Genomic DNA, 27,958 nt, shown 5'->3' on the forward strand with positions numbered 1-27,958 from the left:
TCCTTCAGGGTGCAGAGGAGCACCTTAGAGGAGCACACTTGCCTAGCACAGGCAAGGCTCTGGGTTTGGTAAGCAAAGCAAAGCAAAGCAAAGGTTCGTGTACAGGTTAGGTGCAAACAGCTGGCAAGTCCTGAGGACAGAAGTGAGAAGGCCCCATCGGTGTGTAAGACCTGGGGTCTCACAGCTCAGGAGTTCAATCGCGCCCTTCCCAGAAACTCCCCCAGACCAAGACTCGTTGCAAAAGCAAGAGGTTTATTAACCATTGTACAACGGGGTCACCCTTGCTGGTCAGCAAAGAGTGGCACCGGGAGACAAAGGCCTTTAGGTTTTTAAAAGAAAAATTGCGGGAGATTTGAAGTTCTAGTTTTGGCAATTTAGGATTGGATGAGGAAGCTATAAAGTAAGATAATTGGTTAGTCTTAGGTGCTCAAGCTTGGCCAGTCCTGCCAAGTGTGGATGCAGCTGCAATTGAAGGTGGGGGTGGTTAACTCATCCTTGAAAATTAGGGCTGCAGGCTCTTGGCTGGAGGTCAAAAGCTAATCAGAAGAAGTCTAGGTTTGTTGCTAAGAAACGCTATCTCAAGGACAAGGGTCTGGTCCTTCTTTTGGTGAGTGAAGGTCATTGTTTGCTTGCCCTTTTTTTTATATCTGTCCTCACAGATAGGGTCACATTTCTTCACTCTCTGGAAAGGTACTAAGAGGCTTTAGCTTAACCTGGACCTAAAACTCAAAACTATAGGCTTTAGAAGACATATAGGTTACAAAGTTAGCCTAACCCTTTCAGGTGGAGCCCCTGCTACCATGCTTCCTCAGCTAGTATGAAGCCACACACCCATTCCTAAACCGATCACTGGCAAGGGCCAGGAGAGCACTGTGGCTTACACCAGTCATGATTTCCGCCCAGGAGCAGGGGCCTGCCGTCTTCGAAGCTCACAGTTGCCTGGCAGAGTCGAATAAATCAGAAGTCTAGACACACACAGAATGAGCGGAGCTGGAAAAATGGCTTAGCACTAAAAAGTGCTTCCTGTTTTTGCAGAGGACCTGGGTTCAGTTCCCAGCACCGGTTCTAGGAAATATGACAACCCTCCTCTGATCTCTGAGGGCACTAGGCATGCATGTGGTGCACAGGCATACAGTCAGGCGAAACACTCATACACATTAAAACACATACATGCACGCACACACATCCACACACGCACGCGCACACAAAGAATGAATGGGCCTGATGCAGTATTCCTCATTTCTTTCTTTTTTTTTTTCTATACTCTCCCTGATCTTCATCCCTTTCTTCTGTTCCTCATTCCCCCCTCACTCTGCCTCTTCTCTTCCCTCTGTCCTCCTCCTCCTCTTCCTCCTCCCACTTTCTCTGATCCAGGGATTGAACTTAAGGCCTCATGAACACTAGGCAAGCACTGTACCACTGAGCCACACTCCCAGCTCATTTTTTCCGTTATACACATTTTGGCGGAGCACACGGCCACCCAGGAGGAGGATTACACTTGCAGCCTCTTGGGCAGCTAACTGTGACTGGTGGCGGTGTTCCAGCCAATGAGAAAGTGCAGATGTTTCGGTAGCTCTCCGGAATCTTCTTTCAGGGAACTTTGGCACAAGCCTTGGCTCTCATTTCTGTCTTCTCTCCATTTGCTGCCTGGAATGTGGGTGTCACCAAACTGGACCAGGAGAATGAGAATCAGGAGCTGGAAGGAGCCTGGGACTGTGAGAGCTGAGTAGCAGAACCCAGACCCCGCTCTGAAGCCCAGTCTCTGAATTAACAGTGGACACAGCATCATCAGTTACAGGCCACAAGTGTCCAAGTTAACAGAAAGCCTGAACAGCACACAGGCCTTGGACTCCAGCGCAGTGCTCACTCTAGGAAACAATGTAACAAAGCGAGACATGCGCTGGAGATCTGGGGACCAGGTCCCTGGCCTGCCCCATTGGAGATATTTAGAAAAGGTCCCTGGGCTGGGTGGAACAGGCCAGGGGTTCCAGCTATGTGGGAGGCTGATACAAGAGAATTGCAACTTCAAAGCCTTGCAAGGCAAGTTCAAGGCTGGCCCAGGCAACTTAGAGAGATCCTGCCTCAAAATAAAAGGTGGAAAAAAGGGCCCATGGTAGAATGTTTGCCTAGCATGTGAAAGGTACTGGGTTTGATTAAATCTGTGGCGCTGAGCTCTGATGTGTGAAACTCAGTACATAAGCAAGCGTGTGAGATGAGGTGGGCTTCATAGCCTGAACCTAGTAAATACGGTGGTCGGTTTCCAGGATGACCCCCCACTCATTCTAGCACTCCAGGCTCATGTACTCATGCCATTTTGATGTCTTCCATCTTGAGTAGGGCTGACTCAGACTCCCAGGTTATTCAGGGTCCCACTTGCCTGACATGGAGGACGCTGGCTACGAGTGAGCTCAGCATGCCATGTGTGGCCATGCATACCTTTAATCCCAGCACTCAGGGGAGGCAGAAGCAGGTGGTTCGCTGAGTTGGACCAGTCTAACTTACAAAGCGAGTTCTAGCACAGCCTGAGCTACACAGAAAAACCTTGTCTTGAAACAAACAAACAACCCCCTCCAACAAAATAGCCCTGCAGCAAGGTGGTCCAAGGACCTGAGGTCTCTTGCTAGTACTCAGCACAGACTCCAGCCATAGGAGTGGGCTGCCTTGAAAGCAGGTCCTCTGGTCCCATCAAGATGACAGAGATCATAGCTCTCATTGACATCATTACCACCACCACCGTCACTATCATCAATCATCAAGTAGTGGTCGGGATGAAAATAGCCCTCACAGGCTCGCACACTTGAATACTTGGTTTCCCAGTTGGTGAAACTGGTTGGGAAGGATTTAGGTGTGACCTTGTTGAGGTGTGTCACTGGGGGAGTGGACTTTGAAGTTTGTAACGCCCAAAGCATTCCCAGTTGTGTCTCTCTGCCTTGTGGTTGTGGGTCAGGATATAAGCTCTCCACTGCTGCTCCAGCACTGTGCCCGCCTGTCTCCTGCCATGATGGTCGTGGACTCTAAACCTCTGGAACCACGAGCTCCAAATTAGATGCTTTCTTTCATAAATTGGCTCAGTCATGGTGTCTTATTACAGCAATAGATAAGTAAGGAATCACCTTCCTTTAAGACAGTGTCTCAGATAGTTCAGCCGGTCTAGAACCTGCTTTCTAGCAAAGGATGACCTTGAACTTCTTATCCTCCTGACTATCTCCCAGGGGGTGATATGGTAGGTGCATGATACCATGCACAGCTAATGTAGTGCTGTGGATGAAACCGATGACTTCATGCATGCCGGGAAAGTATTCCGTCAACTTAGGTACACCTCCAGAAGCCCTGGCTGCCATCCTGACTGAATCTTCTTGAGTGACCCTGAGCCAGACCTGCACCGCTTCTACTGTGTGCAAATTCCTAAGTCACATTCTTGCGTGAAGCCGTAGCTGTTTTTTATGGTTTGAAGCTGTTAGATTTGGGTTTATTTGTTATTTGTTATACAGCAATGGCAAAGAGCCATGTTCACTAGCTCTGAGTTCTCTCTTCCTCCTTTTTTTTTTTTTTTTTTTTTTTGAAAGGGTTCCTTTATGTAGCTTTGGTAGCTCTAGAACTAGCTCTGTAGACCAGGCTGGCCTTGAACTCATAGAGATCTGCTTGCCTCTGTTTCTGGAGTACTGGGATTAAAGGCTTGTGCCACCACCACCACCACCACCACCACCACCACCACCATCCCTTTGTGGGTTTCCTCTTATTTTCTCCTCTGCAGTGCCCGTCCTCCCCTCCCCCAATGTGATCCTGTTTCTCAGAAATGCAGCCATAAGATACAGGAGGCAGCTGCCTGCTCACTCTGTTGGGAAAGCTCTGTGCTACCCGCAGAGGCCAGAGAACCCAGGGACAGGGCTTATCCCCAGAGGCTTACAGTCATAGGGGTACCTTGTGAAAAAAGACAAGAAAGGGAGTGTGGCTCAGGTGATACAGGGAAGGGAGGGAAGGGAAAGGAAAGGAAGAAAATGGGAGGGAAGGGGAGGGGAGGGGAGGGGAGGGGAGGGAAGAGAGGAGAAGGGAGAAGAGGTTAGGAGAGGGGAAGGGAGGAGGAAGGGAAGGGAAGAGAAGAAGGACATGGTTTGAGAGAATGTCCCCCACAGTCTCACACATTTGTACATTTTGTCCTCCTCTTGGTAACACTTTTTGGAGGTCCAGGAGGTGCTTATCCCTGGAGGTGAGCTTTGAGAGTTTAACGATGCGTGCCATTTCTGGTTTGCTCTCTGCTTTGTGCCTGTGGTTTGAGATGTTTCCTCTCAGCATCCTGCTGCCGAGGAATAGATAAATAAGTAATCACCTTCACTTAAGACAGGGCCTAGAACTTGCTTTCTAGCAAAGGATGACCTTGAACTTCTTATCCTCTTGACTGCCATGTCTGCCACGTGTTGCCTCGCTTCTCTGACATCACAGACTCTTATCCTTCTGGAACCATAAGCGAAAATAAGCTCTTTCTTCCATAATTTGCCTCGGTCGTGGTGTGTCATCACAGCAACAGGAAAGCATCTGAGAGGGATAAATCAAACATTCGCCAGCTTCCTGGAAGTCCTGCATGTCCCTTCCAGTCCTACCCCTTAGGGCAGCTACAGGATGTCCCAATTTACAGTTGTGGGGGCTACATACGAGGGGTAGGAGGACTCAGGTGTATGCCACCCTCAGGAGATGGGAGGATGTCTCAAGTCAAGCAGTTGACGGCTGCCTCCGACAGGAGCCCTTGGAGAATCAGGACCATCCCAGGGATCACCTCTGTCCTTCTAGTCAAGGAGACAAAACAGGTTCAACCACAGTGCCAGGTGGGGGTATGCGCCCCCTTATTATATATACAGTGTTCTGCCTGCATGTGCACCTGTGTGCCAGAAGAGGGCACCAGATCTCATTATAGATGTTTACCAGTCACCATGTGGTTGCTGGGAATTGAACTGGGGACCTCTGGAAGAACAACCAGTGCTCTTAACTTCTGAGCCATCTCTCAAGCTCCTGGTACAGGACTTTAATCTCAGCACTCCTCGGGAGGTAGACGTAGGCAGATCCCTGTGAGTTTGATGCCAGCCTGGTTTATACAGTGAGTCCAGGACAGCCAAGGCTACACAGAGAAACATTGTCTTGAAAAAACAAAAACAAAACCCCCAAAGAAACCAAAAAACAAACCAAAACGTCAACAACAAAAATACCCACAACATCAACAATTAAACAACAACAACAACAACCCACACATGTTTGCCAAGTACCCCTGAAGAAATCTCTGAGCCCTTTGGACTCCAGTCTTCCACTGCCATCCTCAGCTTCTCAGATAAGGTGCCACACAGGGGCTGCGAGAGGCTTGGCGTGCAGGGGAAGGCAGAGGAGGCCACAGGCTTGGACTCCACAGGTTGACTGAGAGCTTGGGGCTGTAGACCACTGGTCCTGGAAGGGAAAGGGACATGAGGGCGACAGGTATCTGGGGTCCCAAGGACAAGGATGAAGAGGACAAGAAGGCAAATCCCCCATCAATCTAACCATGGAGCACATTATTATTGTTATTATGAAGTATCCCAAGGCTGATGCTCACCCTGGCCTGGCCGGTGGAGGGGAGGCCCTAATGGTCCCATAAATCCAGGCCATAAAGAGTAATGGGGGGAGACAAATGAGATAATTAGAAATAAATCTCACCGAGGTCTCTATTCATCAGCGTCTCTGGAACTGGCCAATCTTCCAAGCCATTAGCCAGGGCCTCTAATTAACACTAAACTGCCCAGTTCTGTGGAAGCTCCATGTTTGGGAAGGACCCAGGCTGAGGGGTATCACTGCCCTCACAGCCCACCAGAGGTGACCTTGGGAGGAGCTGAGGGCCAGGTCTCCACAGCGCACCACAATCCTGGTATCCAGGATCTTAGTTCCTACCTTCTCGACCATGTCCTTGTCTCTTCTCTTTCTTTTCTAGATGATATTTTATTTGTCTTGTGTGTGTATCTTCGCATGCTGATCCAGCTCCCCAGTTCTGCCTCCCTTTCTGCCTCCCCTACCTGCATCTTTGCTCTGTCCTGGTATGTCTTTCTCATCAGATGGCCAGCGTTCCCCGGGGTTGAGCCATGGAGGGTCTCAGTTAGGCGTTGTGGGGGCGACCAGGACTAATCCTCCACTCTCTGTCTGCCCTGTCACCTGGTCAACACCAGGACAAACCAGGCCCCAGAGCAGTCTGGGAACAGGCACACTGCACTCGGAGTGTTAGTTCTGGGGACACTGTCCATTCTCTCTCTCCTGGAGCTGGGGGCCTCTCCTGTCTGTCTGCTCCACACTCTAACCTCCATCTGCTGGAGTCTGAGAGAGCCTCCGTCTCCTCCGAGCCCTGGATGTTGAGGGCACAGGTTATTCCTGAGCTGTGTTTTACTCTTGGAGATTTCAAGTCCAGAAACCCCACCAAGCAGGTCTCCTGTGCCCCCCCCCCAGCAGTCTAACCTGATAGCGGCTCTCATTGTTTTCATTTTCCAGCTTACCTTTTTGGGGAGGGAGGGGGGGTTAAAATACTCCTTCCTTAATTTATGTGGCTCTGGAGGGATGGCCAGGTAGCCCATCTTCCCCAAGCCACAGAAACATCACAAGATTTTGGCCTAGCCAGTCAGCACAGCAGTAGGCCTGTAACTTACGCTGAGTGAATCAGTCTTTTACTTGTCCCTGACATAGGACCCTCAGGGGTGCCAGCTGAGACTGTGGTGGGCAGCTCGTGTGTGAACACCCCACAGCACACAGCCAGTCCCTACCCCTCTGTAGTTAGGAGGGTGTTATCCCCCAGAAGCAGGGTTAGAGCTGTGAGTTATGAGGTGAGGGGTGGTGAGGAGGGCTGGGAACAGGTAGCCAAGCCGATGAGGTCCTGTGACACGGCTGTCATTTCACGCTGTGACCGGCCTCTCCCTAGGAAAGACAGAGCTCAGAAAAGCCATGAGTCCTGTCATCCCTGTCCCCAAAGCTCCTGCCTGCGGCCTCGCACTTTCCCAGATATGGTGGAGCTGTACTGCCCTCCACACACTCAGCCATGGGGGTTTGCAGCAGCCCCGACGCCCTCGGGGACCCCCCCAAACCCACTGTGGCTGAGGGGCACGGCTGGTTGCCAACAGGTGCCCCTTCCAGTGGTCCGGGGCCAGGGGTGGTGCTCTGAAGCTCTGAGTGTCCAGCCTTGGGTTGAGAGCGGGAAGTGCAGTTAACATGAGGGAGCTGAGGACATGGCAGAGCATCCGTGCCCACAAGCAGCTTCTGCCCCCACTGCAGCGTCTCTCAGACCCAGAACACGAGGCCACATCGATTCAGGCTTCACTTGTGCTCCTCATCTTCTCCCTTACAAGTGTGAGAATGGCCACCCTGGTGTGGACAGCTCAGGAGTGAGGAAGTGTCCTGGATAAGGGTGGCCAGGGCACTGCTCCCAAGATCAGAGACAGGCAGAGGCGGAGCGCCCTGACTCCAGCCATCAGCTCTCCAGGGTCCCTCAAGCTTCCAGGTGCCCAGAGAGGGGAGGGGCCTTGTTCCGTGACCCACAGCAGAGCAAGCCAAGAGCTGTCACCCAGCTCTGTCCAGCGGTAAGCAAAGGTAGGTGCCGTCAGTCAGAGAACTGTGGGGCAGAGGAGGAGGTACCCAGCCAGGGTTCTCCTGGGAGGCTGGCTGGTGCAGCTGGGTCAAGGGCAGAGTGTGATGAGGTACCTAGGAAAGAAGGAAGTTAGGGAAGCAGGCAGGCATGGGAGTTGGACTCGGACCCTCTGTAGACGGGTCTAGGCTCTGGAATGGAGAATGGGGTTTGCCATGTGACTATATGGAGAGAGAGAGAGTAAAAGGGTGTGGCCTGAGGGGCCTGTGTGAATGAGTGTGCTTATGAATGGGAGCTGTGTGTCTGAAAGAATGTGCACAGGAATGAGTATGCAGATGAAGCTGTGTGTGGGTATGAAGGTGTGTGTGTGTGTGTGTGTGTGTGTGTGTGTGTGTGTGTGTGTGTGTGCTGGGGCCTAGCTAAATCCTTCCTGCCTTCTACCCCCACCCTGCTCAGCTCTGGGGATTCAGCCACTATCCTAAAGAAAACAGCCTGGAGCCTACAACAGGAAATCAATGTTTGGACTGCAGAGGTGCCTCTTCCTGCCTCTGCCAGCAATCTGTTGAGCGGAGAGGGAGGCCGGAGAGGGAGGCCAGGAGGGGCTTCCTGCCACCTGGGCCAGATGCTGAGCTGGTCAGGAGCCCCTCGCCCTCCCCTCTCCTTTACCCCGGCTCTTCTGACTACCTCTCCGCCCTCAAGCCCCAGGCTGAGGGAGCTCTGAGGTCGCCTGGGGCTGAACAGAAGCCCCCCACAAGTTTCCGATGAAAAGAGCCCAGGGCAGTGGGAGAGGGGGGCAGCCTGAAGACACATGCATGGAGGCTGGTCGACATTCACAGAGGCCCACTGGGGGCCCTGTCAGGTCTCATAAACCCTCATGGGTCCAGGAATGCCACAGTCAGACTCTTTACCTGAGACACCTGTCCTACACTCAGCCTTCAGAGTACAGGATCGCCATTACACGTGCTGCCTTTTACTTTCTTCAGAGATGGACTTTCATGTAATGGGTGTGTTCCTGACTACAGAGAATGGACAAGACTAGAGCCATGCCCCGAATCTGAGAGTGTGCCAGCCACAAATTCGGTGGCTCTGCCTCAGCCCATGCTCAGATCAAAACGTATGTCTGCCAGTCACCTCACACTTTCTATTAAAATACAGCAACAGAAAGAGGCTACATGTGGTGACGCACACCTTTGGTCATGCTGGGAGGGCAGAGGCAGGCAGATCTCCGTGAGTTCAAGGCCAGCCTGGTCTACAGCGTGAGTTCCAGGACAGCCAGGACTACAGAGAAACCCTGTCTCCAATCAAACAAACAAACAGCCCATACAAAATGCTGATTGGACTCTTGAACCTTAGAAATTGCAGTGACTAAATAAAATTTGTAAACAAATGAATATAGACAAACCAATGAACACTGGGGGTCCTGTGTACATTTTTCTTGGCATGATTGTGTGACTCCTGTTTCCGGTTAGAGATCCAGGAAGTAGGCAAAGTAAGGCCTATGGCATGGGCAGGGTGGGGCAGAAGTCCCCTTTGAGGCCTGTCACAACCCTTTGCTCCTTTAACGAAGCCCACACTCTGCAATAATCCTAAAGAGACTCTGGGTTGCCTCTGGTCATTTTTCCAAGTGTCCGTCCCTCCAGAAACTCTGTGAGCCAATCCAGCCACCAACCAGGCTTGAAAGCAGCACCCACACATATCTGTGTGCCCTCCTCAGCCACCCCTGGCCCGTGACCTGATCCCCGTGGGCCTGTGTACCCCAGTGCCATTCATTGATGCCCAGGTCTGCCAGTGCTGGCCACGTCCTACTTTTTACCTGAAAAAAGTAGGTCTTTTACTAGACCCATGACCTCCGGAGGCCCTTGTGGTCTTGACATGGCTTCCTTCTTTCCCAGCCTCTGGCAGCTAGAGGAAGGACTTCAGCCAGGGACTATGACCCTTGTTCAGGCCACATCTGCCCCCGACCCACAGAATCCCAGGTCCCAGTCAGGGTGTTCAGGCCTGGAGTGACCCCTTCCCAGGCACCCCTCGACAGCTGACACAGGGTCAGCCTGTGCTTTGGAGCAAGTCCATAGGGAAGCTTGGAGACGCTTTAGTCAGCAGGAGATTAATTAATCAAAGCCTGAGCACATCTGTTGTTAATTACACTATGCCCAGGTTAACTCTTCCCTTGCCGGACTCGGCTGTCAGCTGGCGGGCAGCAGGAACAGTGGTGAGGAGTGGAGCTATCCTTTTCCCTTTCTTGCAGGAAGTGAAGTCATGAGCCAGGGAGAAGGGCAGTGTGTCTTCTTAGGATGAAGAAAGAGGGACCCCAGAGAACAGCACAGGCCTGCCCAAGGGGTGTGTGCGCCTGTGCATGCACGCATGTGCCCATGTACATTGTGTGTAAGGTTCGTGTGAAGTCTCAGGGCCACTTCAGGGACAGCCCTCGCCTTCCATCTTGTTTGAAGCAGTTTCTTGTGTGACAGTTGGCCTTCTGGCTTCCAGACAGCCTCCCGTCTTGCTGTAGGAACACAGGAACGACAGAACAGGTTCCCAGATCCAGCTTTGCGTGGATTCCATCAAAGCCAGTTCCTCACGCCTGTGTGGCGAACGTGTGACCTCTTAGTCCACAGAGGCCCCACACAAGGTGCCGTCAGGGGCTGGAGGGAAGGGTTTGCTTTCCAGCATTTGTGACTGTAGACTTTGTAAAGCGTCTGGAGGAGAGCGGAAACTTGAGAGCGAAGTATCTTTATTTACAGCAAGGAAGAGAACAGACCTTCCCTCTACCCCCTTCCAGTCTTGTCCACACGGTTCCCCTTCCCACCCACCCACCCACCCCAAGCCCTGTCCTCTTGGTTCACTGTGCGGGTTAGGCCCTCACAAGAGCCTGGTAAATGAGCAGGAGGGGAGAGCAGTGGCCTGACAATGGGCCGGGCGGGTGTCTTTTCACATTTTCAGTCCTCAAAGCTGGGGTAGCAGAGGGAGGCGGGCACCTGGAGCGGAGAGGTAGAGAGGGCCTGGGCCTCCCATCCCTGCCCCCCACCCCCACCTTTCACAGTGTTCTGAGTGTCGGCAGCTAACTGGTTCTGTCCTACCAGGTTCCGGATGTGGTGTTTCCTGGTTCCCCCCTCCATCGAGGGGAACAGGCTCGTCCAAAGCGGATCTGTTCCGTGGCTGAGGTGGCCCCTCAGAGCACACCACCTTGTCACATCTGGGCTGGGATTCTGAGGGGGCCCCCCGGGGTGAGGGGAGGCGTCGGGCCTTGGGTGGCAGCCTGCGGCCTCAGGAGGAGAAGCAGAGTCCACAGCACTCCATGCAGATCTCCAGGCAGTCTGCCGACTCGCAGCAGGCGTCCAGGATGCCGCAGTCCAGGTCGCACGGCAGGTCACAGTCCGCACACTCGCCGGAGCCGCAGCAGCAGCAGCAGAGGCACGAGTCCTCGGAGCTGCAGGAGCCGCAGGTGGCGCAGTCCAGGACGATGTTGCAGAGAGTCAGGAACTCGCAGAACAGGCAGGACAATATGCAGTGGACACAGCAATCTGCGGGCAGTGGACGGGCGAGTAAGAGACGGGGGGACAAGAGAGCCCCAGCCGCAGCAGCACAGTGGGGCTGCTGAGGACCTGCAGTTTCACGTGGCTCCTGCAGTCCCCATTGCCCCAAGAAGCAAAAGGGGGCTAGGGGGGATGCGAAATTTCTTTACAGTGTGAGTCAAGTAAATCCGAGCGGGATTTGCCTGCAGGGAGCCCGGGCAGTCTGCATCAGGTGCCCGTGTTCTTAACAGCCCTCTCATTATGTATTTAACGAGCTCGCGGGTGAAGAGGTGGTCCAGGCACGGTTGTAAGCGCTGTGTGGGGAGTGAGCTCACCCAGGCCTCCTGTAACAGCTCTCTGGTGTGAGCTGTTAATCAGCCTCTTTCTACACAGGTGAAGAAACTGAGGCACTGAGAAGGCCAGCCATTTAAAGGGATCCCCGAGGGCTGTGGGTGTGGTTTAGTTAATAGAGAGACTGCAGGAGGCCCTGGGCTGGACCTACATAAATCTCCCATGGTGGTACACACCCGCAATCCCAGCGCAATCCCAGCGTTTGGGAGGCAGAAGCAGGAAGATCAGCATTTCAAGGTCATCCTCAGCTATACAATGGGTTTGAGGCCAGCCTGGGCTACATGAAGCCCCACCTCAAGAACAAAACAAATAAACAACATACAGATAACAACAAAATATATGATCCAGAATTCTGCTCCTTCCTCACTCTCTGTCTTTGGCTACAACCCCACCAATCTGTTTTATGCCAGGGCCAGGAAGACCCTTTAGAAATAGAGGCTGAATAAATAAAAATTAAAATAAAAACAAGGAGGCTGTATCAGGGGGCTGGAGAGATGGTTCAGTGGTTAAGAGCGCCGTCTGCCCTTCCGAAGGACCCAGGTTCAATTCCTAGGATCCACATGGCAGCTCACAACTGTCTGTAATTCCAGTTCCAGGGGATCGGACACCTTCACACTAATGCACATAAAAGAGGCCGTATCAGATCCTGCTCTTCTCAGAGCTATCACTGAGCTCCGTCCCCCAAAGGAGAAAAGTTGAGGTTCCCCAGGCCCAGAGACCTCATCTCTCCTAACTATTCCTGGCGCCTGCTGCTCTTCCATACTGATCTTCTGGCTGAACCCAGGCCAAGCGCCGCCGAACTGGTACCACTCTCTCTGCTTGGACTGTGCACTCCTTTCCTTCCCCAGTTCTCCAAATGTCACCTCTGCTGGGTGGCAGCAGGCTTGACGACCCATGCCCAGCAGAAATTGGAGCTCTCCCTGCCCTGGCGCACCCTATGCCCCCCGCCCCTCTTCTTCCTGGCTCTCCCTCCCGCTGCATTTTAGCCTCTCACACTTGCTAGGCTCTGCCTTGGTCTATCACCTTGGTCGGTCACAGGCGTGTCACAAGTGTCCAGAGCAGGATGTGGCTTGTTCAGTACAACGGTTTCCTACTAAGCGCCTGCACCAAGTCCTAAGTTCTGTCCCAGCCCTGTATACTGCCGAGTGCTGGGCAGTTAGCCCTCCTGAGGGCCAGGCCAGAGCACAGAGCACCAGCCCTCCCCACCAGAGCTGCACTCTGCCGATGAATGTTACCCAGCATCCCATGTGGCTGCCCAGTGGTCTCTCTACACACAGCATGGACACTCGGCAGTTCTCTTCAAAGGCAGATACGGTAAATCACCGCTCAGTCCATTCCAACCATCCCTGTGTTCCAGTAGGTCATTGGTACCCCTCAACATCGTTGGTTTAGTTGTTAAGGCCTTCCCAGAGTCCCTCTCTGCCTTGGGGTCTCAGTCTACTAGCCAAATGCCAAACACATGCGTCGCTCCAAAGTTCCTGTTCCCGTGGGCTGGGTACCTAGCATGTAGCAGATGCCCCAGAATGCTCAGTTGTTGTTATTATCATTTATTTTCTGGCAGCACTGGGAATTGAACCCAGAGCCTTGAACTTGCTAAACAAGAGATCTACCCCGTAGCCACTTCTCCACCCCCTGCGGCAAGCTAAGTAAATGACTTCCAGTCATTCAATACTTAGGCTGACTCTGCCTGAGGGGGTGAGACGGTGTCAAAATGCAGGAGTATGTGGTTCGGGGCAGGGCAGGCACTGGAGAGATGACTCAGTGGTTAAGAGCATTTGTTGTTCTTACAGAGAACCTTGGTTTGATTCCATTCCGATTAATTCCTAGCTCCCATGGGGTGGCTCTCAACAATTTGTAACTCCAGTCCCAAGGGATCGGACGCCCTCTTCTGGCCTCTGAGGGTACCAGACACACACGGCACACATACATACGTGCAGGCAAAACTCTCAAACACATAAAATAAATCTTAACAGCAACCACAACAAACGCACACACTGAATCCTGCTTGCAGGCGGCCAGGCTGGGGTCCTCCCACAAGAACAGGGCTGACATCAGGCGGTCCCTGATCTATGAACGGCTGCTTCCTGATACCTGGTGGGGCAAGCGGACAGCTGCCCTGCGGCAGCCCACAGAGGCTCTCTGTGGTGTTGGAACAGCAGCTGTGTGTCTGCTCTGAGAACTTCTGGCCTCCCTTGCTGTAACTCCTTCCCACTCCCCAAACACACACACACACACACACACACACACACACACACCCCTGCCTGCAGCTTAGCATCGTTCTATTCCCTCCTTTTACTCTGACTAAACAGATGGTCCACTCCTAAGGTCTGCCTTTCTGTGCACACTTCCCGCACACGCGTGGAGGTCAGAGGACAACTTGTAGGAAGCAGCACTCCTTTTCCACCACAAAGACCCTAGGGAGCAAACTCAGGTCACGGCAGGGTCTCAAAACGTAGCCCAGGTGGACCTTGGTCCTCCAGCCTCATTCTTCTAAGTGCTGAGTCAGCAGGCTAGAGGCACTGGATTTAGCTGGGCTGTGTTTGGTTTGGGTTATTTGTTGTTGTTTAAGTTGTGCATTTTGTTTGTTTGTTTGTTTGTTTGAGACAGGGTTTCTCTGTGTAGCCCTGGCTGTCCTGGACTAGATTTGTAGACCAGGCTGGCCTCAAACTCAAGGAGATCCTCCTGCCCCGGCCTCTCAGAGTGCTGGGATTAACAGGCTGAGCCAGCGTGCTGAGCTGTGGATTTCTTGAGCAGTAAGCTGGTGATGGCGCCTGTCTGTGGATGTGGGGTGGCAGGGGCCTTACCTTCCTGTGCCTGGAGGGGGACCTGTGAGGACCCCCTGCTGCTGCCTTTACTCTTCCTCCCGGCCTGGCTGCCCAGGGATGGATGCGTTTGCAACTTCCGGTGGGCCTTGGGGCCTCCCAGAGCACCGTTCCCCGCGTGCCCAGCACTGCCCAGTTCTGAGGGGTGGCCGTGGCCGGAGCCATTTGGCAGTAATGGGGTGCAGCCTAAGGGGTTCCCCTGAGGCTGGCCTGGAGAGATGAAGAGAGAAGGTAAGGAAAGTGAGTTTGAATCCTGCCTCCTTCACTCTTAGGCGCACCTCAGGGCAGCTCAGGCAGATTTGTCCTCTTTACGTGGAGAAACTGAGGCCCAGAGAGCAGAAATGACTCGCCCAGAGTGACACTGTGCAACATTGGCAGACTAGGGCTCAGCTCCCAACTCCCATAGCAGTGCTCATTCCAGAAAAACCAGAACCAAAATCCAAACCAGAGGCACAAAGCAGGGGGGCCGGGGACCCACTCTCTTTCCCCATCTGGAATCTGCTCTCTTGTTTTAGGCTCTGGGATTTGGGCTTGAGTTATGGGCTGGGGAGACATGGCTGGCTAGGACTGCTAAAACACTGGCAGTGAAGGGGTTAACCTTCACCTTGGCCTGTGCCAACCCCCAGCTGTTCTCGCCCCTGGTGCTGCTGGGTGACTTATTGGGAACATCTGTTTGGAGAGGCACACTTGGCCTTGGACTCGCAGCAGCCCCTTCCTATTCTGCAGAGTCCCATCCTGCCCAGCTGCTATGGGGCAGAGAGTGCTGAGGGCATCTGATCTAGGTGACTGGGGCAGGGTGGGGGTCAGGGAGGGTGGGGAGAAGAGCTGGTGGGAGAGAGAGACCTCCTGGAAGGCCAGTTACCCTCCCAGTCCAAGCAACCAATTTTAGGGGCCTGGGGATTCCCCTGAACCCCGAATCCTCTGCTGCTTATGTTATGTTGGTAGGGGATAAGAAGGGGCACAGGAGGTCTGGGACAAATGTCTCCAGCAAACGTGGGGTACTTCCAGCCCTTAGCTGGGCCCTGGAGCCCTGACTTCTCCAGGCTGGCTCGTGGATTTAAATTTCACAGGCGGGAGATGTCAAGGGCCTCGGGTACTCAGGAGAGAGGAAGGGGGCTGGGCACCCACTGTGTGCTGGCCAGTCGCTGTCCCCAGCTGCTAACTGTCTCCTCACGGAACCCTCTTTATAAGACCCTTTTTCCCACTGAATGTTCTGTAGCCAAAGCTGGACTTGAGCCTGTTCAAGTCCATGAGCTTTCCTGCTTCCATTTCCTAAGTGCTGGGATTACTGGTATAGACCACCACGCCTGGGTCACTACGTTTTGTTTTATTTCATTTTTCCTTTTAACTGATAAGGAAACAAAATTCTAGAGAGGGAGAGTAAGTTTCCCAAAGTCACATAGCTGGTAACTCTCAGAAGTGGAACTAATTTGAGATTTTGAGCTGGATTCAGGACAAAGAGGAGGCAAGGGGTGGTGCAAAGGCTGGGAACCAATGGGTTGGGGAATACACTGTTACAAGCACTTCTTATAGGTGGTAGCTAGTTAACATGTTTTGAGCAGGTATTAGGGTCAGGGCAGCGTACTAAGATACTGACAGGTACTGATGTCTTTACACATCACAGGCAATCTACCATTGGCCCATTTCTCAGATGAAAACCCTTCAGGACCAGCTGGTAGAATTCGAAAAAGATTCCACAGCTAGGAAGTGGAGGGAGGAGGCCTGGAGCCTGGGAGGACAGCAGAGGGGTCATGCTGGGAGTTGGGGCAGGCAAGGCTGGGGCCTGCACCTGGTAAACAGGAGCAAAGCTTCGGGAGAGGCCGGGCCTGAATCATCCTGGCTCCACAGAGATGCCTGGGCTGAGCCTCCCTTTGGCCGGCTTCACTGTCCCTTGCCCTGCTGCCTAAACTTGGGTGCAGTGGCCAGAGGGAGGGAGTGTGTGGTGAGCCGGGAGCCCTGGGAGGTGCCGCAGACACAAAGCTCTCCTGTGGCCTTGGCTGTGGGGTAGCCAAGGGGTGGGGGATGGTGTTGAGTCACAGTGCAAACACTCAAGGCCATAGACACAGGGGTGTCTGTCCCACTCCCACATGGGGACCCCTCCCTGTGGCCATGACCTCCTTCTCTCAATTGTGTGTGTGTATGTGTGTGCACACAAGACAGTGCCCTCGTAGGAATTAAGAGCCCTATGTCCAGGCTGTCCAGCTTGGCCCCAGATGCCCTGGCTCATGTAGGAGGCACAATGTTTATGCCAGTAGGCCAGGTGGGCACAGCAGAGTGGGGCCAGAAGACTTAAGTGCCAGGCTTGTGTCCTGGTCTGGTCTAGGACTGTGCCTCAGTTTCTTCTTCTGTAGAAGGCCTTGACAAGAGCTATGGTGATGCCTCTCTAGGAAGGCACTCAAGTTCATTCAAAGACATAGTATTTGCTTTGGGAGACTATCCTGGAAGGCAGCATTTGCTTATTACAAAATGATCCTGGCAACCTCTTGCCTAGCCCCTTGGGCTCTGTGGGGACCTCCATCCAGGCCTGGTAAAGAAGATGAATTTCAGCAGGGCATGGTGGCACATGTCTGTAATCCCAGCACTCTGGGAGGCAGAGAAAGGAGTATCTCTGTCAGTTCAAGGCCAGCCTGGTTTACAAATTGAGTCCAGGACAGCCAAGCCAAGGCTACACAGAAAAACAAACAAACAAAAATGAGATAAATTTTGCTTCTTTCTCTCTAGAGCAACTGGGGGCTTCCCTCTTTCCTTTGCACCCTGGTCCTGCCTTGAAGGGTACTCTGGCATCGTGTTCCGGCCTCTGGCCCTGCCCAGCAAACCAATTCTCTCTCTTTGAGGCCAAGGGTACCTCTTCTGCACCCTCAAGCCGTACTGCCTGGAGCCTGGCCTCTTACAGGGTAGAGGGGTAGAGAGCTGCCCCCCCCCCCACCTACACTAGTGCGCAGAGTGGAGACAGACAGCGCACAGACTTCTGACAGTGTGTCTGGGTGGGATTTCCTAGGGCAACCCGGTACGTTACCATCCCAAAACCCAGGTCCCTTGGACTCACATGTCACAGCTTCTGTGGGGACATTGAGGTCAGTGCTATTCAGAGCCTGGGGAGCCCCAAGACCGCTGTCTTGAGGCATGGAGGGTGCCACCTCCTCCAGCGAGCCCTCTTCTGGCGAAGCCTCTGCAGGGTGAGTGGCTCCTGCTGCTGCCTCCAGCCCAGGGAGGAGGGACATGGTCTGGGCTAAGGGAAAAAGCAGATGATCAGGGATCATTTTCCTGGTGTCCTCCCGTGTGCTCCGGCCCAGGTCTGACCTACACATGTGAACCCTCACTTCTGCCCCCTCATCGTGGGCCCGGCATCACCCCATCTGGCTGTGGTGTTTGACTTCCAAATTGAAAAGTTCCAGAATCCTAACGCCTATGTGTGCAAGGGCATGTGGACCTGTACATGTGGGTATGCATGGCTGAGCACACCCGAGTGGCATCAGGAGGTGAGGCCTACGGTAGAAAGAGGGGAGAGGAGAGGTGCACAGCGTCGGAGAAAACGGATGAGCTTCGCAACAATGGAGCCGAAGAGACAGTCATGGAGTCTGACAGGTAGGAATAGAGAATTTGGGAGATTGGGTGGGGAAGGCAGAGCTGCCCAGATTTGGCGTCAGACTGTCTGGGACCAGCAAGAAAGTCAGCCATAAAGAAGAAAGACAAAGCCTAGAGAGGGCCTGAGTAGACCTGAGCCGGGAGCTGCGGTGGGACCGGAAGAAGGCAGATGTGGAGAAACTGGGTCAGAGAGGGGATGCTGGCCTGGGAGAGGAGTGAGAGAGCAACCTGGGGTGAGGCGCAGGGAGGGGCCGTAGGCAGGAAGACAGGCCGGGAGACGGCCAGGCTGGGGAAGAGGTGAACCACAGGCCCATGTAATTAGTGTGGCTCTGGGCAGGGTGGGCGGAATGAGGGAATGAGCGACCTTCAAACCGCAGCAGCAGGACCAGGGGGCCCCTGGGCTCCCAGGAGAAGACAGACGATGGGAGGTGTCTGAGAGCCCACAGCCTTAGCCTGTGGGCTTGGGGAGGTCTGGAGGCATAGCCAGGGCTCACAGGACCCAAGCTATGACAATTTTGGGGTGCAGCTGCCTCTTACTACACCCAAGGCTGTGCTGTGCAGTGGGATGGCAGTGGTCTCAGGGCATGGCCTCTCTACCTGTGTCTCCCCTCATTATATATATATAAAGAGAAAGGGAGAGTGAGAGACAGAGAGAAGAAACAGAAGCAAGAGACTCTGAGAGAGGCAGGCACCAAAGGGGAGGCAGGCTACATAGATGGGGGGGGGGTGAGGGGTGGGGGATGGGGAGGTGAAAGGAAACAAAGGTAAGAGATCAGCATCCAATCTACGCTGCACACAGCACAAAGGTGAGCATTCTCTCCAGCCCCGTTGTCTGCGAGGGTCCATTGAAAGTCCTCCCCCCACCAAACCTGGATGGACTAAGGACATAGAAGTCAAACAGCTAGCTCTTGGCAAATCTCGTGGCTGAAATAAGGGACAAGTGGAGCCGCAGCCAAGGACATGCTGTCTGCTAGAGGGAGGACCTGTCAGCCCTGACATGACTGGAAAGTGGACACTGCGTTGGCATGAAAGAACGTAGCCAGGCACTTGGGTCTGAATTTCTAGTTCCAGACACTGACCTCTGGCTCCTAGAAACATCTCTCTACAGTCGCAGGCCCTGGGCTCCTGACTCTCCCACATGTTGTCATGAAAAAGACCTAAGGAAGAGTAAATTTCAGGATTTTCAAAAAGCTTTATCTTAGTTTTAAATCTGTGTTCTGGGAGGGTGTGTGTGTGTGTGTGTGTGTGTGTGTGTGCATATGAGTAGCAGTACCCACAGAGACCAGAAGAGGGTGCCAGATCCCCTGCAGCTGGACTTCCCAGCAGGTTATACACTGATGTGGGTGCTCTTGCCTCCTCAGCAAGAGCATCAAGCTTTCTTAATGGCTGAGCCATCTTCTCCCCCACACCCCACCCCATGCCTTTTTCAGACAAGGTCTCACTCTGTAGCCCAGGCTGGTCTTGAACTTAATGAGCAATCCTTCCTCAGCCTCCTCAGCTCTAGGATCACAAGTGTGAACCACCACACCTGCTTGGTTACAGAATTTGAGTTACCTTGTGTGGAAACATAAATATCTAGCTCTTGGGGCAAAATGCACAGCAGAGGAGCCATTTGCCAACACTCGCCCATTTACCCATCTAGCCTTCCCGTCTCCCTCCTTCCCTCCAGCACGTTTTAGTATCTTAAAGGGTGCCTAACCAAATCAAGCACTGGGCGTACCAGCATGAGGAAAACGAGGCCACCACCAAAGGAGCTGCCTGTCACGGTGCAAGAGGCCAGAGCTGAAGCAAGCTGGCCAGGCATGGTGGCCCACACCTGTAATCTAGGGAGGCTCAGGCAGAAGGATTGACCATGAATTTCAGGTCAGCCTGGGCTATAGAATGAGACTTCGTAAAAGCAAAATAACAAGCAAGTGACTATAGGCTCCTGGGTGTGAGGGTGCAGGTCACCCAGGATGCTCTGAGAGCTGTGATCTAGTCTGAGCTGTGTGGCAAGATTCCCCTCCAAAAACAATAACAACAAAAAAAGTCAGAGCAGGGATGTGTGCGAGGATTGATGAGGAAAGGGCACTTGTTGTAATGCTAACTTTTAGGGATCCCGATGGGGTGTGGTATTACTAACCTATAATCCCAGCCCTTGAGAGGTAGAGACAAATGGATCAACAGTTAAATGCCAGCCTTGTCTAAGTAGCAAGATCAAGGCCAGCCTGGGCCTCATGAGACCAAGTCTTTAGAAAGATATTTTAACAGTCTCCTCCGTGTGTATGTGTGTGTATGTGTATATGTGTGTGTGTGTGTATGCGTGTGTGTGTATGTGTGTGTGTGTTCCCCGGAGAAAGCAATATCCTCTGAGCCAATAGTTGTTGGTGTGGGCTGAGGGAAAGGGCAACAGGAACGAAGAACCCAGAGCCACCAGCTTGGGGGCCTGAGGGAGCACATAGCACTTGGTGCTGTTGAGTCTGGGAGCTTGGACATCAGCTGGTCATCAAGGCCTTTGGCTTCCCAGACTTTCTCCTGAGGTCACCAGAGTGCAGAGTCCTGTCAAGACAGAGTCAAAATTCCTGCTCTTTTGGCCCCCAGGGCTTGAGAAGGGAGACAAGAAAGAAATTTAAGGACATAGAAGCCCCCATCTCTGTCCTATTCGCTCAAGTGTCTCTCCTACAGGGCTGGTGACCCTGTACCTGGAAGGAACCAAAAAAGTCCTGGAGAGAGCAGACCCTGAGGAAGCTGGCTCTGTAGGAAGTTTGCCATTCTGGGACCAAGCCTACCAGCGGTTTAGCCTGGACACAGAGGCACAGACCTCCTAAAGCTAGGAAGGTCCCAGTGGGGGTGGGGGTGCAGAAGAGGGAAGCCAAGCATGTGCTCAGAGATAGGCCAGCAGAGCTGGAAGGAAAATGCAGAGTCAGGAAGAGCCATCGGCTCCAGGGATCTGAACCCCAAGACGTGGGCTGGAAACAGCACTTCTGGGAGAGATGGGACAGAAGAGCCAGGCACAGCTGGACAGAGGACTTGCAGGTCAAGAGACTAAAGAGCCCGGTTTTCCTTCTGTGACCAAAAGATTCCACTGTCCTCCATGGAGAAGAGAAGAGAGCATATCTAAGGAGACTCTCCCGAAGTGTGCATGTAGAAGAGGGTGAAGGAAAGGCGGAGTCGAGAAAGGCCGAGAGGGAGCGCCCTGGGCCTGCATACAGGACCCCACTGAAGGCCTGGGTGGAAAGAGGCTGATGTCCATAGCTGGAGTCCTAGCAGGTGCCATCTGGTTCCCCAGTCTATCTTACCCAGGGTGACATCATTATTAATTTACACAGTGACCTCAAACATGCTAGGGTCCTGCACCCTGGTGAAATCCAGACAGGATTCGCTTCAACGCACGCTCATCCCTAATGGGCGGTAAGGTTCTGGTCTGCACATCAGAGCTTGGAAAGGAGTGGAAGGTATGTATTTAAATCTACACACCTCACAGGAAAGTTGGGGAGACTTGCAGCAGCATCGGGGACCTCGTGGGGCCCTTCTGTCTGTTATCCATCAGCTTGGGGTTGAGGGGGGTTCTTGCCCAGGAAGGAAGAGGGGAACCTCTTCCAGGTGGAATGGGTTCACCTCAAGCCTGGCCAGTTCCCATGTTCTGGGGCTCCAAGTCCAGTCCCCATCTTTGCCTTTGCGGCCAGTGAACCTGGGCTCCCTGCCCTTTAGGCTATGACTGTCTCTGGAGAGAGAAGACCAGGACTTCAGGCCAGAGAGTGGTGTCTGAAACCCTAGATTTCACTCTCTGCAAGACCAGACACTCAAGACCTCACACATCCTCACTCAATGTACAAAGGTCTTGTGTTCCAGGCAGACTAGCTTGTCCACACCCTTGGGCCATCACAACAGCTTCTGGCCAAACTACCTACGCTTATAGAGTTCCTCATGACCACGCTGCCGACATCCTTCCTGGTCCAGCCACAACGTCTTTTCTTTCTCCAGAAAGCCTCCCCTGACACCCGTGACACCAGTCCTCCCTCTGAACAGCCATGTTACTGACAGCTCGGCAGTGAAGGGCTGGCTTCTCTTACAGACCGGACCCTGCTCCATCTCCTTCTCTTTTGGCGGTCAGTATTTACTTCTGCACATCCATAGCTGAGTGTTGGTGTTCAGAATGCCCCAGGTTAGGGGAAGAAGAAAGAAGGGCTACATCAAGGATTAGGGATGGTATCTGGCTTTGAACCCCAAGAAGGCCAGGGAAGGTGGACTTTTTTTTTTTTTTTTTTTTTTAACAAGTGCAAATCCACCAAGCGGAGGGCTGGAAAGGATCTGAGCTGCTGCTTAGGCTCCGTCCAATTGTTTTATTTTAGGTCCAAAGGCTCCAATTCCCAGGAAATTGAATTTAGAACCATGGATGGAAATGTGACACCCCAGTGCTGGGCAGAAATCTTGTGGGTTAGGGAGCCAGGCTCTTGGGGCTCTCAGGAATGGGTGGGGTAGAGGCCAGTGTGTGTGTGTGTGCGTGTGTGTGTGTGTGTGTTGGGGGGGTCAGAGTGTGAGCACTTGGCCACCTGCCCTAACCAGAGTTGCCCTGAGTCCTGTGCCCTGTCTGTGTCTCAGACGACTGAAAGAGGAGGCCATGTCATTCCCCGGCCATCCAGCCAGCAGCTTCCACTCCAGGGGACAGCGCACTGCCTCCCTGATCTGTGGGCACACAGGGAGCATGGGGGGTTCTGGTTTCAGACTCAGGACTCTGTGGGGTTTTGGCTGAGTCTCCTGCGGTTTGGGCTCTTCCTGGGTAGCGGGCAGGACAGAACAGCACAAGTGTTATAAAAGCTGCATTGTCTGGCCCAGTTCAGGCTGGGGAGGGGGCTTGATGGAACACTGAGGGGGGGGCCTCAAATTACAGCCCAGGGCTAAGCCTTTCCAGCAGAACCCCTAGCACCCCCCAAACTCTGCAGCCTGTCCGAACAAGCTTTGCTTCCCTCCCCTGCCATTGGGTGGAGAGCAGGTCAGACAAGGGAGGGGATCTTGGAAGGAGATATCAGAGGAGAGAGCAGAGAAAATGAATAGGGGAAGGAAGAAAGCATGGAAAAGTGGGGATGGGAGAGAGGCCAAGAGAGACAGAGAAAGTTCCCAGACACAAAGGCCTCCCAAGCCCCTGCCTCCTAGCACTCCCAACCACGGAGCTCCCAAAGCCAGTGCTCCCCACTGACCTTCCAAGCTGAAGGAGCCTGGACCTTGGAGGAGCAGTGCCCCAGAATTCCAAGCCCTTATCAAGGGCTCTGCTTTGATAAGACAGAGACTTAATAGGTTGGGGAAGACAGCACAGATGCGCTGGTCTCCACAGGCCAGATATCCACCTTTACAGTTGTGAGGGGCCAGGCCAGGTAGACAGGCAGCTAAGACCATCCCCCACACAGACAGACAAGCTTGGGTGGCCTGGGTAGGGGATAGGGGTGGGAGGAGAGGGTGAAGACTGAGGCCAGAGAAGTGGAATAGACTTGTCCAAAGACCATGAGGGGAGTTTGAGGTCCAGGATTGGCTAGGATCTTCATTACTGCTCCGGTCTGGGGAAAGGAGAGGTTAGTTTGGGGGGGGGGGGGGAGGAAGGCGGGGCCTCTGACTGAGCCAAAATAGGGGTTTAAGTCAGGAAATCTGGGCCTACACTGCTGCACCCTGCCCACCCTGACTGAACGAATCTGTGCGTCCATTATGTGCCTCAGAGAAAAAAACGCTAGACTGTGAGGGACTGGAAAGCTAGACTGGCAGGTCCTCACCCCACCCCCATGCCCGGGAGCCACACACCCTTCCTCAGTCTGTAGGCCCCTGGGGGAATCAGGGTAGTTTGGCTGCTGATGTGGGGGAAGGGGCATCTGCGTTGTGGTGTGGTGTGTGTGTGTGTGTGTGTGTGTGCGTGTGTGTGAGTGTGTGTGTGCCACGCAGGGCAGAGACTGGAGGGGAGGGAACTGCAGCTCTCAACAAGGAGGGAAGGGGCCGGGTTCGTGGCCACTAGTTGCTGAGACAAAAGTTTTCAGAAAGCACTGGAGCTACACTCTGCTTAGTTTGGGGGAAGGGAAGAAGAAAAACTCAGACACCGCCCCCCCTCCTGCCACACACCCCGCCTAAAGCCCTCATAAATATTTACACACTGGGCAGAAATGGTTGGGAGACAAATCCCAATATTATGGGCAGACACCACGGAGTGAGAGAGTGAGAGAGTGAGAGAGAGAGAGAGAGAGTGAGTGTGTGGCTGGGGCTGGGGGGGAGTTGGAGCCAACTCCTCACAGCCATGGCCGCCTGCTCCCTCCCGCCTCCTCACCCTAGCCCTCTACTCCCTCTTCTCTCCTTGAACCCTGTCCCTAATATTCAGACTTCTCACCTCACCCCTACTCAAGCTCCTAGGGGCCATCCGCCCGTAGCTCTGCAAGAGAACTAACAACCCAAATCCCCCCGAAACCCCTCTCAATATTCCACGCCACCCCGCTCCACCTTCGATTTCCATCCCCGCTCCTACCTGGGTCCTGGGCAACGCTGGGGACTCCATGGGGCGCGTCGCAGCGAGAAGGGCACTGATCGCTCACCTGGGACATCAGTCCGGGACCTGGGGGAAACAGCGCTCAGCGGGCGGGGCGGGCCTCCCCTGGGTGTGCGAGGGGGACCGGGGGACTAGCTAGGGGTGCCCTAGCGCATATCCGTGCAAGCTGCGCGCTGCTGGCCCAGGCGGTTCACCGCGTGGACCCCGCCATGCGCCACCTGGGTGTCGCCCGCGCCCCCCTCCCCGCTCACTCGCTCCTGGCTCCCATTCCAGCGCCAGCTCGCACCCACCGATCGCCCCTTCCTTCTTCCTTCTCTCGCTCCAGCCCCCTCGCTCCTCCCCTCTTCCCTGGCCCACCCTGTCCCCGCCCCCTCCTCGCTGTCTCAGCCAGCCACCCCCCCACACACGCGTCCCCTCCCCCGTGCGGGACTCGCGGCTGCCAGGGCAGGACACGTCTGTCCGCGGGGCGTCCGAGGCCTGAGCCCCCACAGGAAGCCAGCTCGTCTGGTTTCCTCCCCTCGCTCAGAGCCAGGGGCTCCGGTCTCCCCAGATCTCCGCCTCCCCAGGCCGGGAGGACCTCGCGGGTTGCACAAGGGGCTGCGTGTTTTTCTTCGCTCTTAAACTTGGTGAAAGTTTCCACAAGTCACCATGAGCCCGGGACAATGGTCTGAAGAGTAGCAGCCCTCGCTCAGATCGCGTTGTCCCAGAGATCAGCGCAATCTAGTTCTTCTGCAGCCCCTCGTTCATGCCCTCCGCTCCCACTTCGGACCTAGGTGCCTGGAGTGTGGGGCGCAGCCCGTCGGAGACTGGCCCCTCCGGGAAACCCGGCTAGTGTCTCCCCAGCCTCCCCTGCCCCTTGGGCGCCAAAAGCATCCCCATGGGCCCCCGCCGTGCCGGCCAGTTGGACGTGGGGATTCGTTTCAGGAAAAGGACTGTTCAGTGTCTCTTTGAGCTCCAGGATGGCACCCCAACTTTCTAACACGAGGGTGCGTGTGGAAGGTTAGGCGAGGGCTGTCCGTTGGCCGGACAGGAATTGTAAGCTCTGGCTGTGCAGACGAGCGAGCTGTCATCAAGCAGTGGGCGGGGTGTGTATGTGTGTGTGGGGGGGGGATCGGGGTAGGGGGTGGGGCCGGGGGACCCTCAGAGTGGCCCCGGGACCCAATTCAGAGCTCGCAGGCAGTCGGGTGGGGCTAGGCAGGCCCGAGGAGGTGCTCCCCAGGTAGGAAGCCCCTCCGGGCCCCACACTGAATCTGAGCTGCCTCCAGGGCTAATCAGGGAGGCGCCAGGCCACCTCCTCCCAGCCAGAGGAAAGCGGGGACACCAAGGGTGGACTTTCCCCACGGTCGGCTCCCAGTCCTCCAAGTCACTACTTACAGCTCTCGTCGGTCTTCTGGGCGCCGTCGGGGCCAGGACTCGCATGGCCCCCACGGCGCCCGCAGCGCTCTCACCACCCTGGGCCACGTCCGGGCGATGCTCTGAGGGGGAGACTGGGCGGGAGGGGGTCCCGCCCTGGACGTCTCGCTGCTCGCTGCGGGGGACTCGGCGCCCCAGAGCCCTCGGAGATCAGGCTGCTGTGTGTGGGCGGTGGAGAGCTTGGGCGCACTCCTCCTTCCTGGTAGGCTGAGTCACAGCGACGCGCCCCGCGGGAGGGCTGGGCTGCTGCTGCTGCATTCTTCCCGGCTTACCTGAGCCAGGGGGCTGGGCCTCCCTCGCCCTCAGACGCAGCTCCTCCATCTCGCTGGCTTCAGCGCCCCACCTTGAAGTGTTTCCTGTTTTCAGACCAGGGCCCCTGCAGCCAAGGCAATCCCTGACCCTCATGGTTTCCAAGTCCGTGCGATGTCAAAGCCCCTCCCGTCAGGAGCCCATGTTTGCTTCTGCGTAGCTGCAGACCGCCTTCAGCCTTACCCGCGCCGGTGGTCCAGGTGGGATCCCTTTGAGGACTAGGCTGTAGTCCAGTTTGGCTACAAACTCCAGCGTAGCCAACAAAGATGACCTGGGACTTCAGACCCTCCTGCCTGTACTTCCCAAGGGCTCTGAGTACAGGTCACCACATCCGTTTTGAGGAGGCTCTGGAGATGGGTTTCCTGCATGCTAGGCAAGCACTCTGCCTCTCCACCATGAACTTTTCTGGTATGCTACCACAGTTGATTAAAAAGCATGCAGGGCAGGCAGGGTCTCACTGTGTCTCCGAGCTAGCCTGAAACTCCGGATCCTCTGGCCGCAGCTTCCTAAGTGTTGGGATTACAGATGAGCCTCACTATGCCTGTTGCTTATTATCATCATAGCATTTTTGAGACAGGGTCTCACAATGTTGCTATGGCTGGCCTGGAACTCACTATATAGACCAGGCTACCCTCAAACGCTTGCTTTGTCTCCCAAGCGCTGGGGTTAAAGGTGTGTCAACAGGCCCGGCCATTACTTACATTGTTAATTTTAAGATCATCGTATAAAATAAAGAGTTTCATCATGACACATGTGTCCTACTTCTGACTTGTCCCCCTCCCCTACTGCCATTTCCTTCTGGTTCCCTCTTCATTACGTTTAATCCGTCGCCCTTGCTTTTCTCTAACTCCCTCCAAAGTCTCTTTCCATCCTCTCGTGATCCGTTTTCCTAGAGTTTATCATCTGTTCACACATGCCCATGCATGGTCATATCCATTACATAGATATGTCAAATCGAGGCTCCACTGCTAACAGAAGACATGCAGAATCTCTCTTTCTGAGTCTGCCTTATTTTTTGCTTGACATAATTCCCAGTTTCATCCATTTCCCCCGACAATGTTGTGGTCTCGCTTTTCTTCAGGGCTACATAGAATTCCACTGTCTATGTGAGCCACATTTTTGTTTGTTTGTTTTTAAAAACCAAGGTTCCTCTGTGTAGCCCTGGCTGCCCTGGAACGCACTCCATAGATCAGGCTGGCCTCGAGCTCAGAGATCTGCCTGCCTCTGCCTCCTGAGCGCTGGGTTTAAAGGTGTGCGCCACCACTGCCCGGCGTGTACGAGATTTTAAAAATCCGCTTATCTGTCGAGTGGCATCTAGGCTGGCTCTGTTTCCTATTATGGACAGCACAGCCCTAAGCATGGGGGTGCAAGAATCTCCGTGAACATGGGGATCACGTTTACTGACGTGGAGTCCTTCCGGTGTGGACTCAGGAGTGGTACAGCTGGGTTACATTCTAGTAGAAACTTGTTGTTTCTTGAGGAACTTCCACCTGGATTTCCATTTCGCACAGGTCTGCATTTTTACCAGCAGTCAGTAAGGGCTCCTTGCCTAAACTGGTGCAGTCTTGTTTTCCTTGCTGATAGCCATTCTGACTGAGGTGGGATGAATGGGGTTGGATAACTGTCCCACCTAGTCTTGCACTGGGACTGTCTCTTCCTGAGGGACCTGGCTCCCTGAGGATGGTAGAAGAGGTCAAAGATGCGTCCCAGATTTCTCTAGGAGCCCTGGCTGCCCTGTAGCTCACTCTGTAGGTGGGGCTAGCCTCGGACTCAGAGCTAGCCCCTAGTGCTGGGATGAAAGACATGTGTCTCCGCTGCCCAGCTGGCCCTTGCTTTCTTGAGACCAATTGCACAGGCTCCAGGTGGCTTCCTTTTCCTATGTAGCCCAGGC

At 54.2% G+C, this 27,958-nt stretch overlaps 1 protein-coding gene across 4 annotated transcripts; it reads right to left on the reverse strand.

Moving 5' to 3' along the window:
- Window positions 1-10,399: 10,399 nt before the first annotated feature.
- On the reverse strand, window positions 10,400-26,065 carry Mdfi (MyoD family inhibitor). 4 transcript variants are annotated; one of them, XM_021637302.2, is made up of 6 exons: window positions 25,720-26,065; window positions 24,325-24,411; window positions 18,926-19,003; window positions 17,308-17,490; window positions 14,244-14,471; window positions 10,400-11,097 (listed from the first exon to the last, which is right to left on the reverse strand). In XM_021637302.2, exons 2-6 carry the CDS (start codon window positions 24,398-24,400, stop codon window positions 10,841-10,843), a joined length of 822 nt encoding a protein of 273 aa, XP_021492977.1. In that variant the 5' UTR covers window positions 24,401-24,411; window positions 25,720-26,065; the 3' UTR covers window positions 10,400-10,840. The 4 variants fall into 4 exon arrangements, with proteins under 4 accessions (XP_021492977.1, XP_060225582.1, XP_021492978.1 ...); XM_060369599.1 differs by lacking the exon at window positions 25,720-26,065 and adding an exon at window positions 24,636-24,652; XM_021637303.2 differs by lacking the exon at window positions 18,926-19,003 and having other exon boundaries at window positions 25,720-26,039.
- Window positions 26,066-27,958: the final 1,893 nt, after the last annotated feature.

Source organism: Meriones unguiculatus, chromosome 16 (genome assembly GCF_030254825.1).
Source record: "Meriones unguiculatus strain TT.TT164.6M chromosome 16, Bangor_MerUng_6.1, whole genome shotgun sequence".
NCBI lineage: Eukaryota > Metazoa > Chordata > Mammalia > Rodentia > Muridae > Meriones > Meriones unguiculatus.

What these genes read in the sequence shown, in the direction of transcription:
- Mdfi (XM_021637302.2), bottom strand. Translation starts at nt 24,400, where the DNA reads ATGTCCCAGGTGAGCGATCAGTGCCCTTCTCGCTGCGACGCGCCCCAT. An exon ending in GATGTTTCTAGGAGCCAGAG is followed by an intron (nt 17,491 to 18,925) that starts GTCAGTGTCTGG and finishes TTTTTCCCTTAG; the next exon opens with CCCAGACCATGTCCCTCCTC. An exon ending in CCCCACAGAAGCTGTGACAT is followed by an intron (nt 14,472 to 17,307) that starts GTGAGTCCAAGG and finishes TCATCTCTCCAG; the next exon opens with GCCAGCCTCAGGGGAACCCC.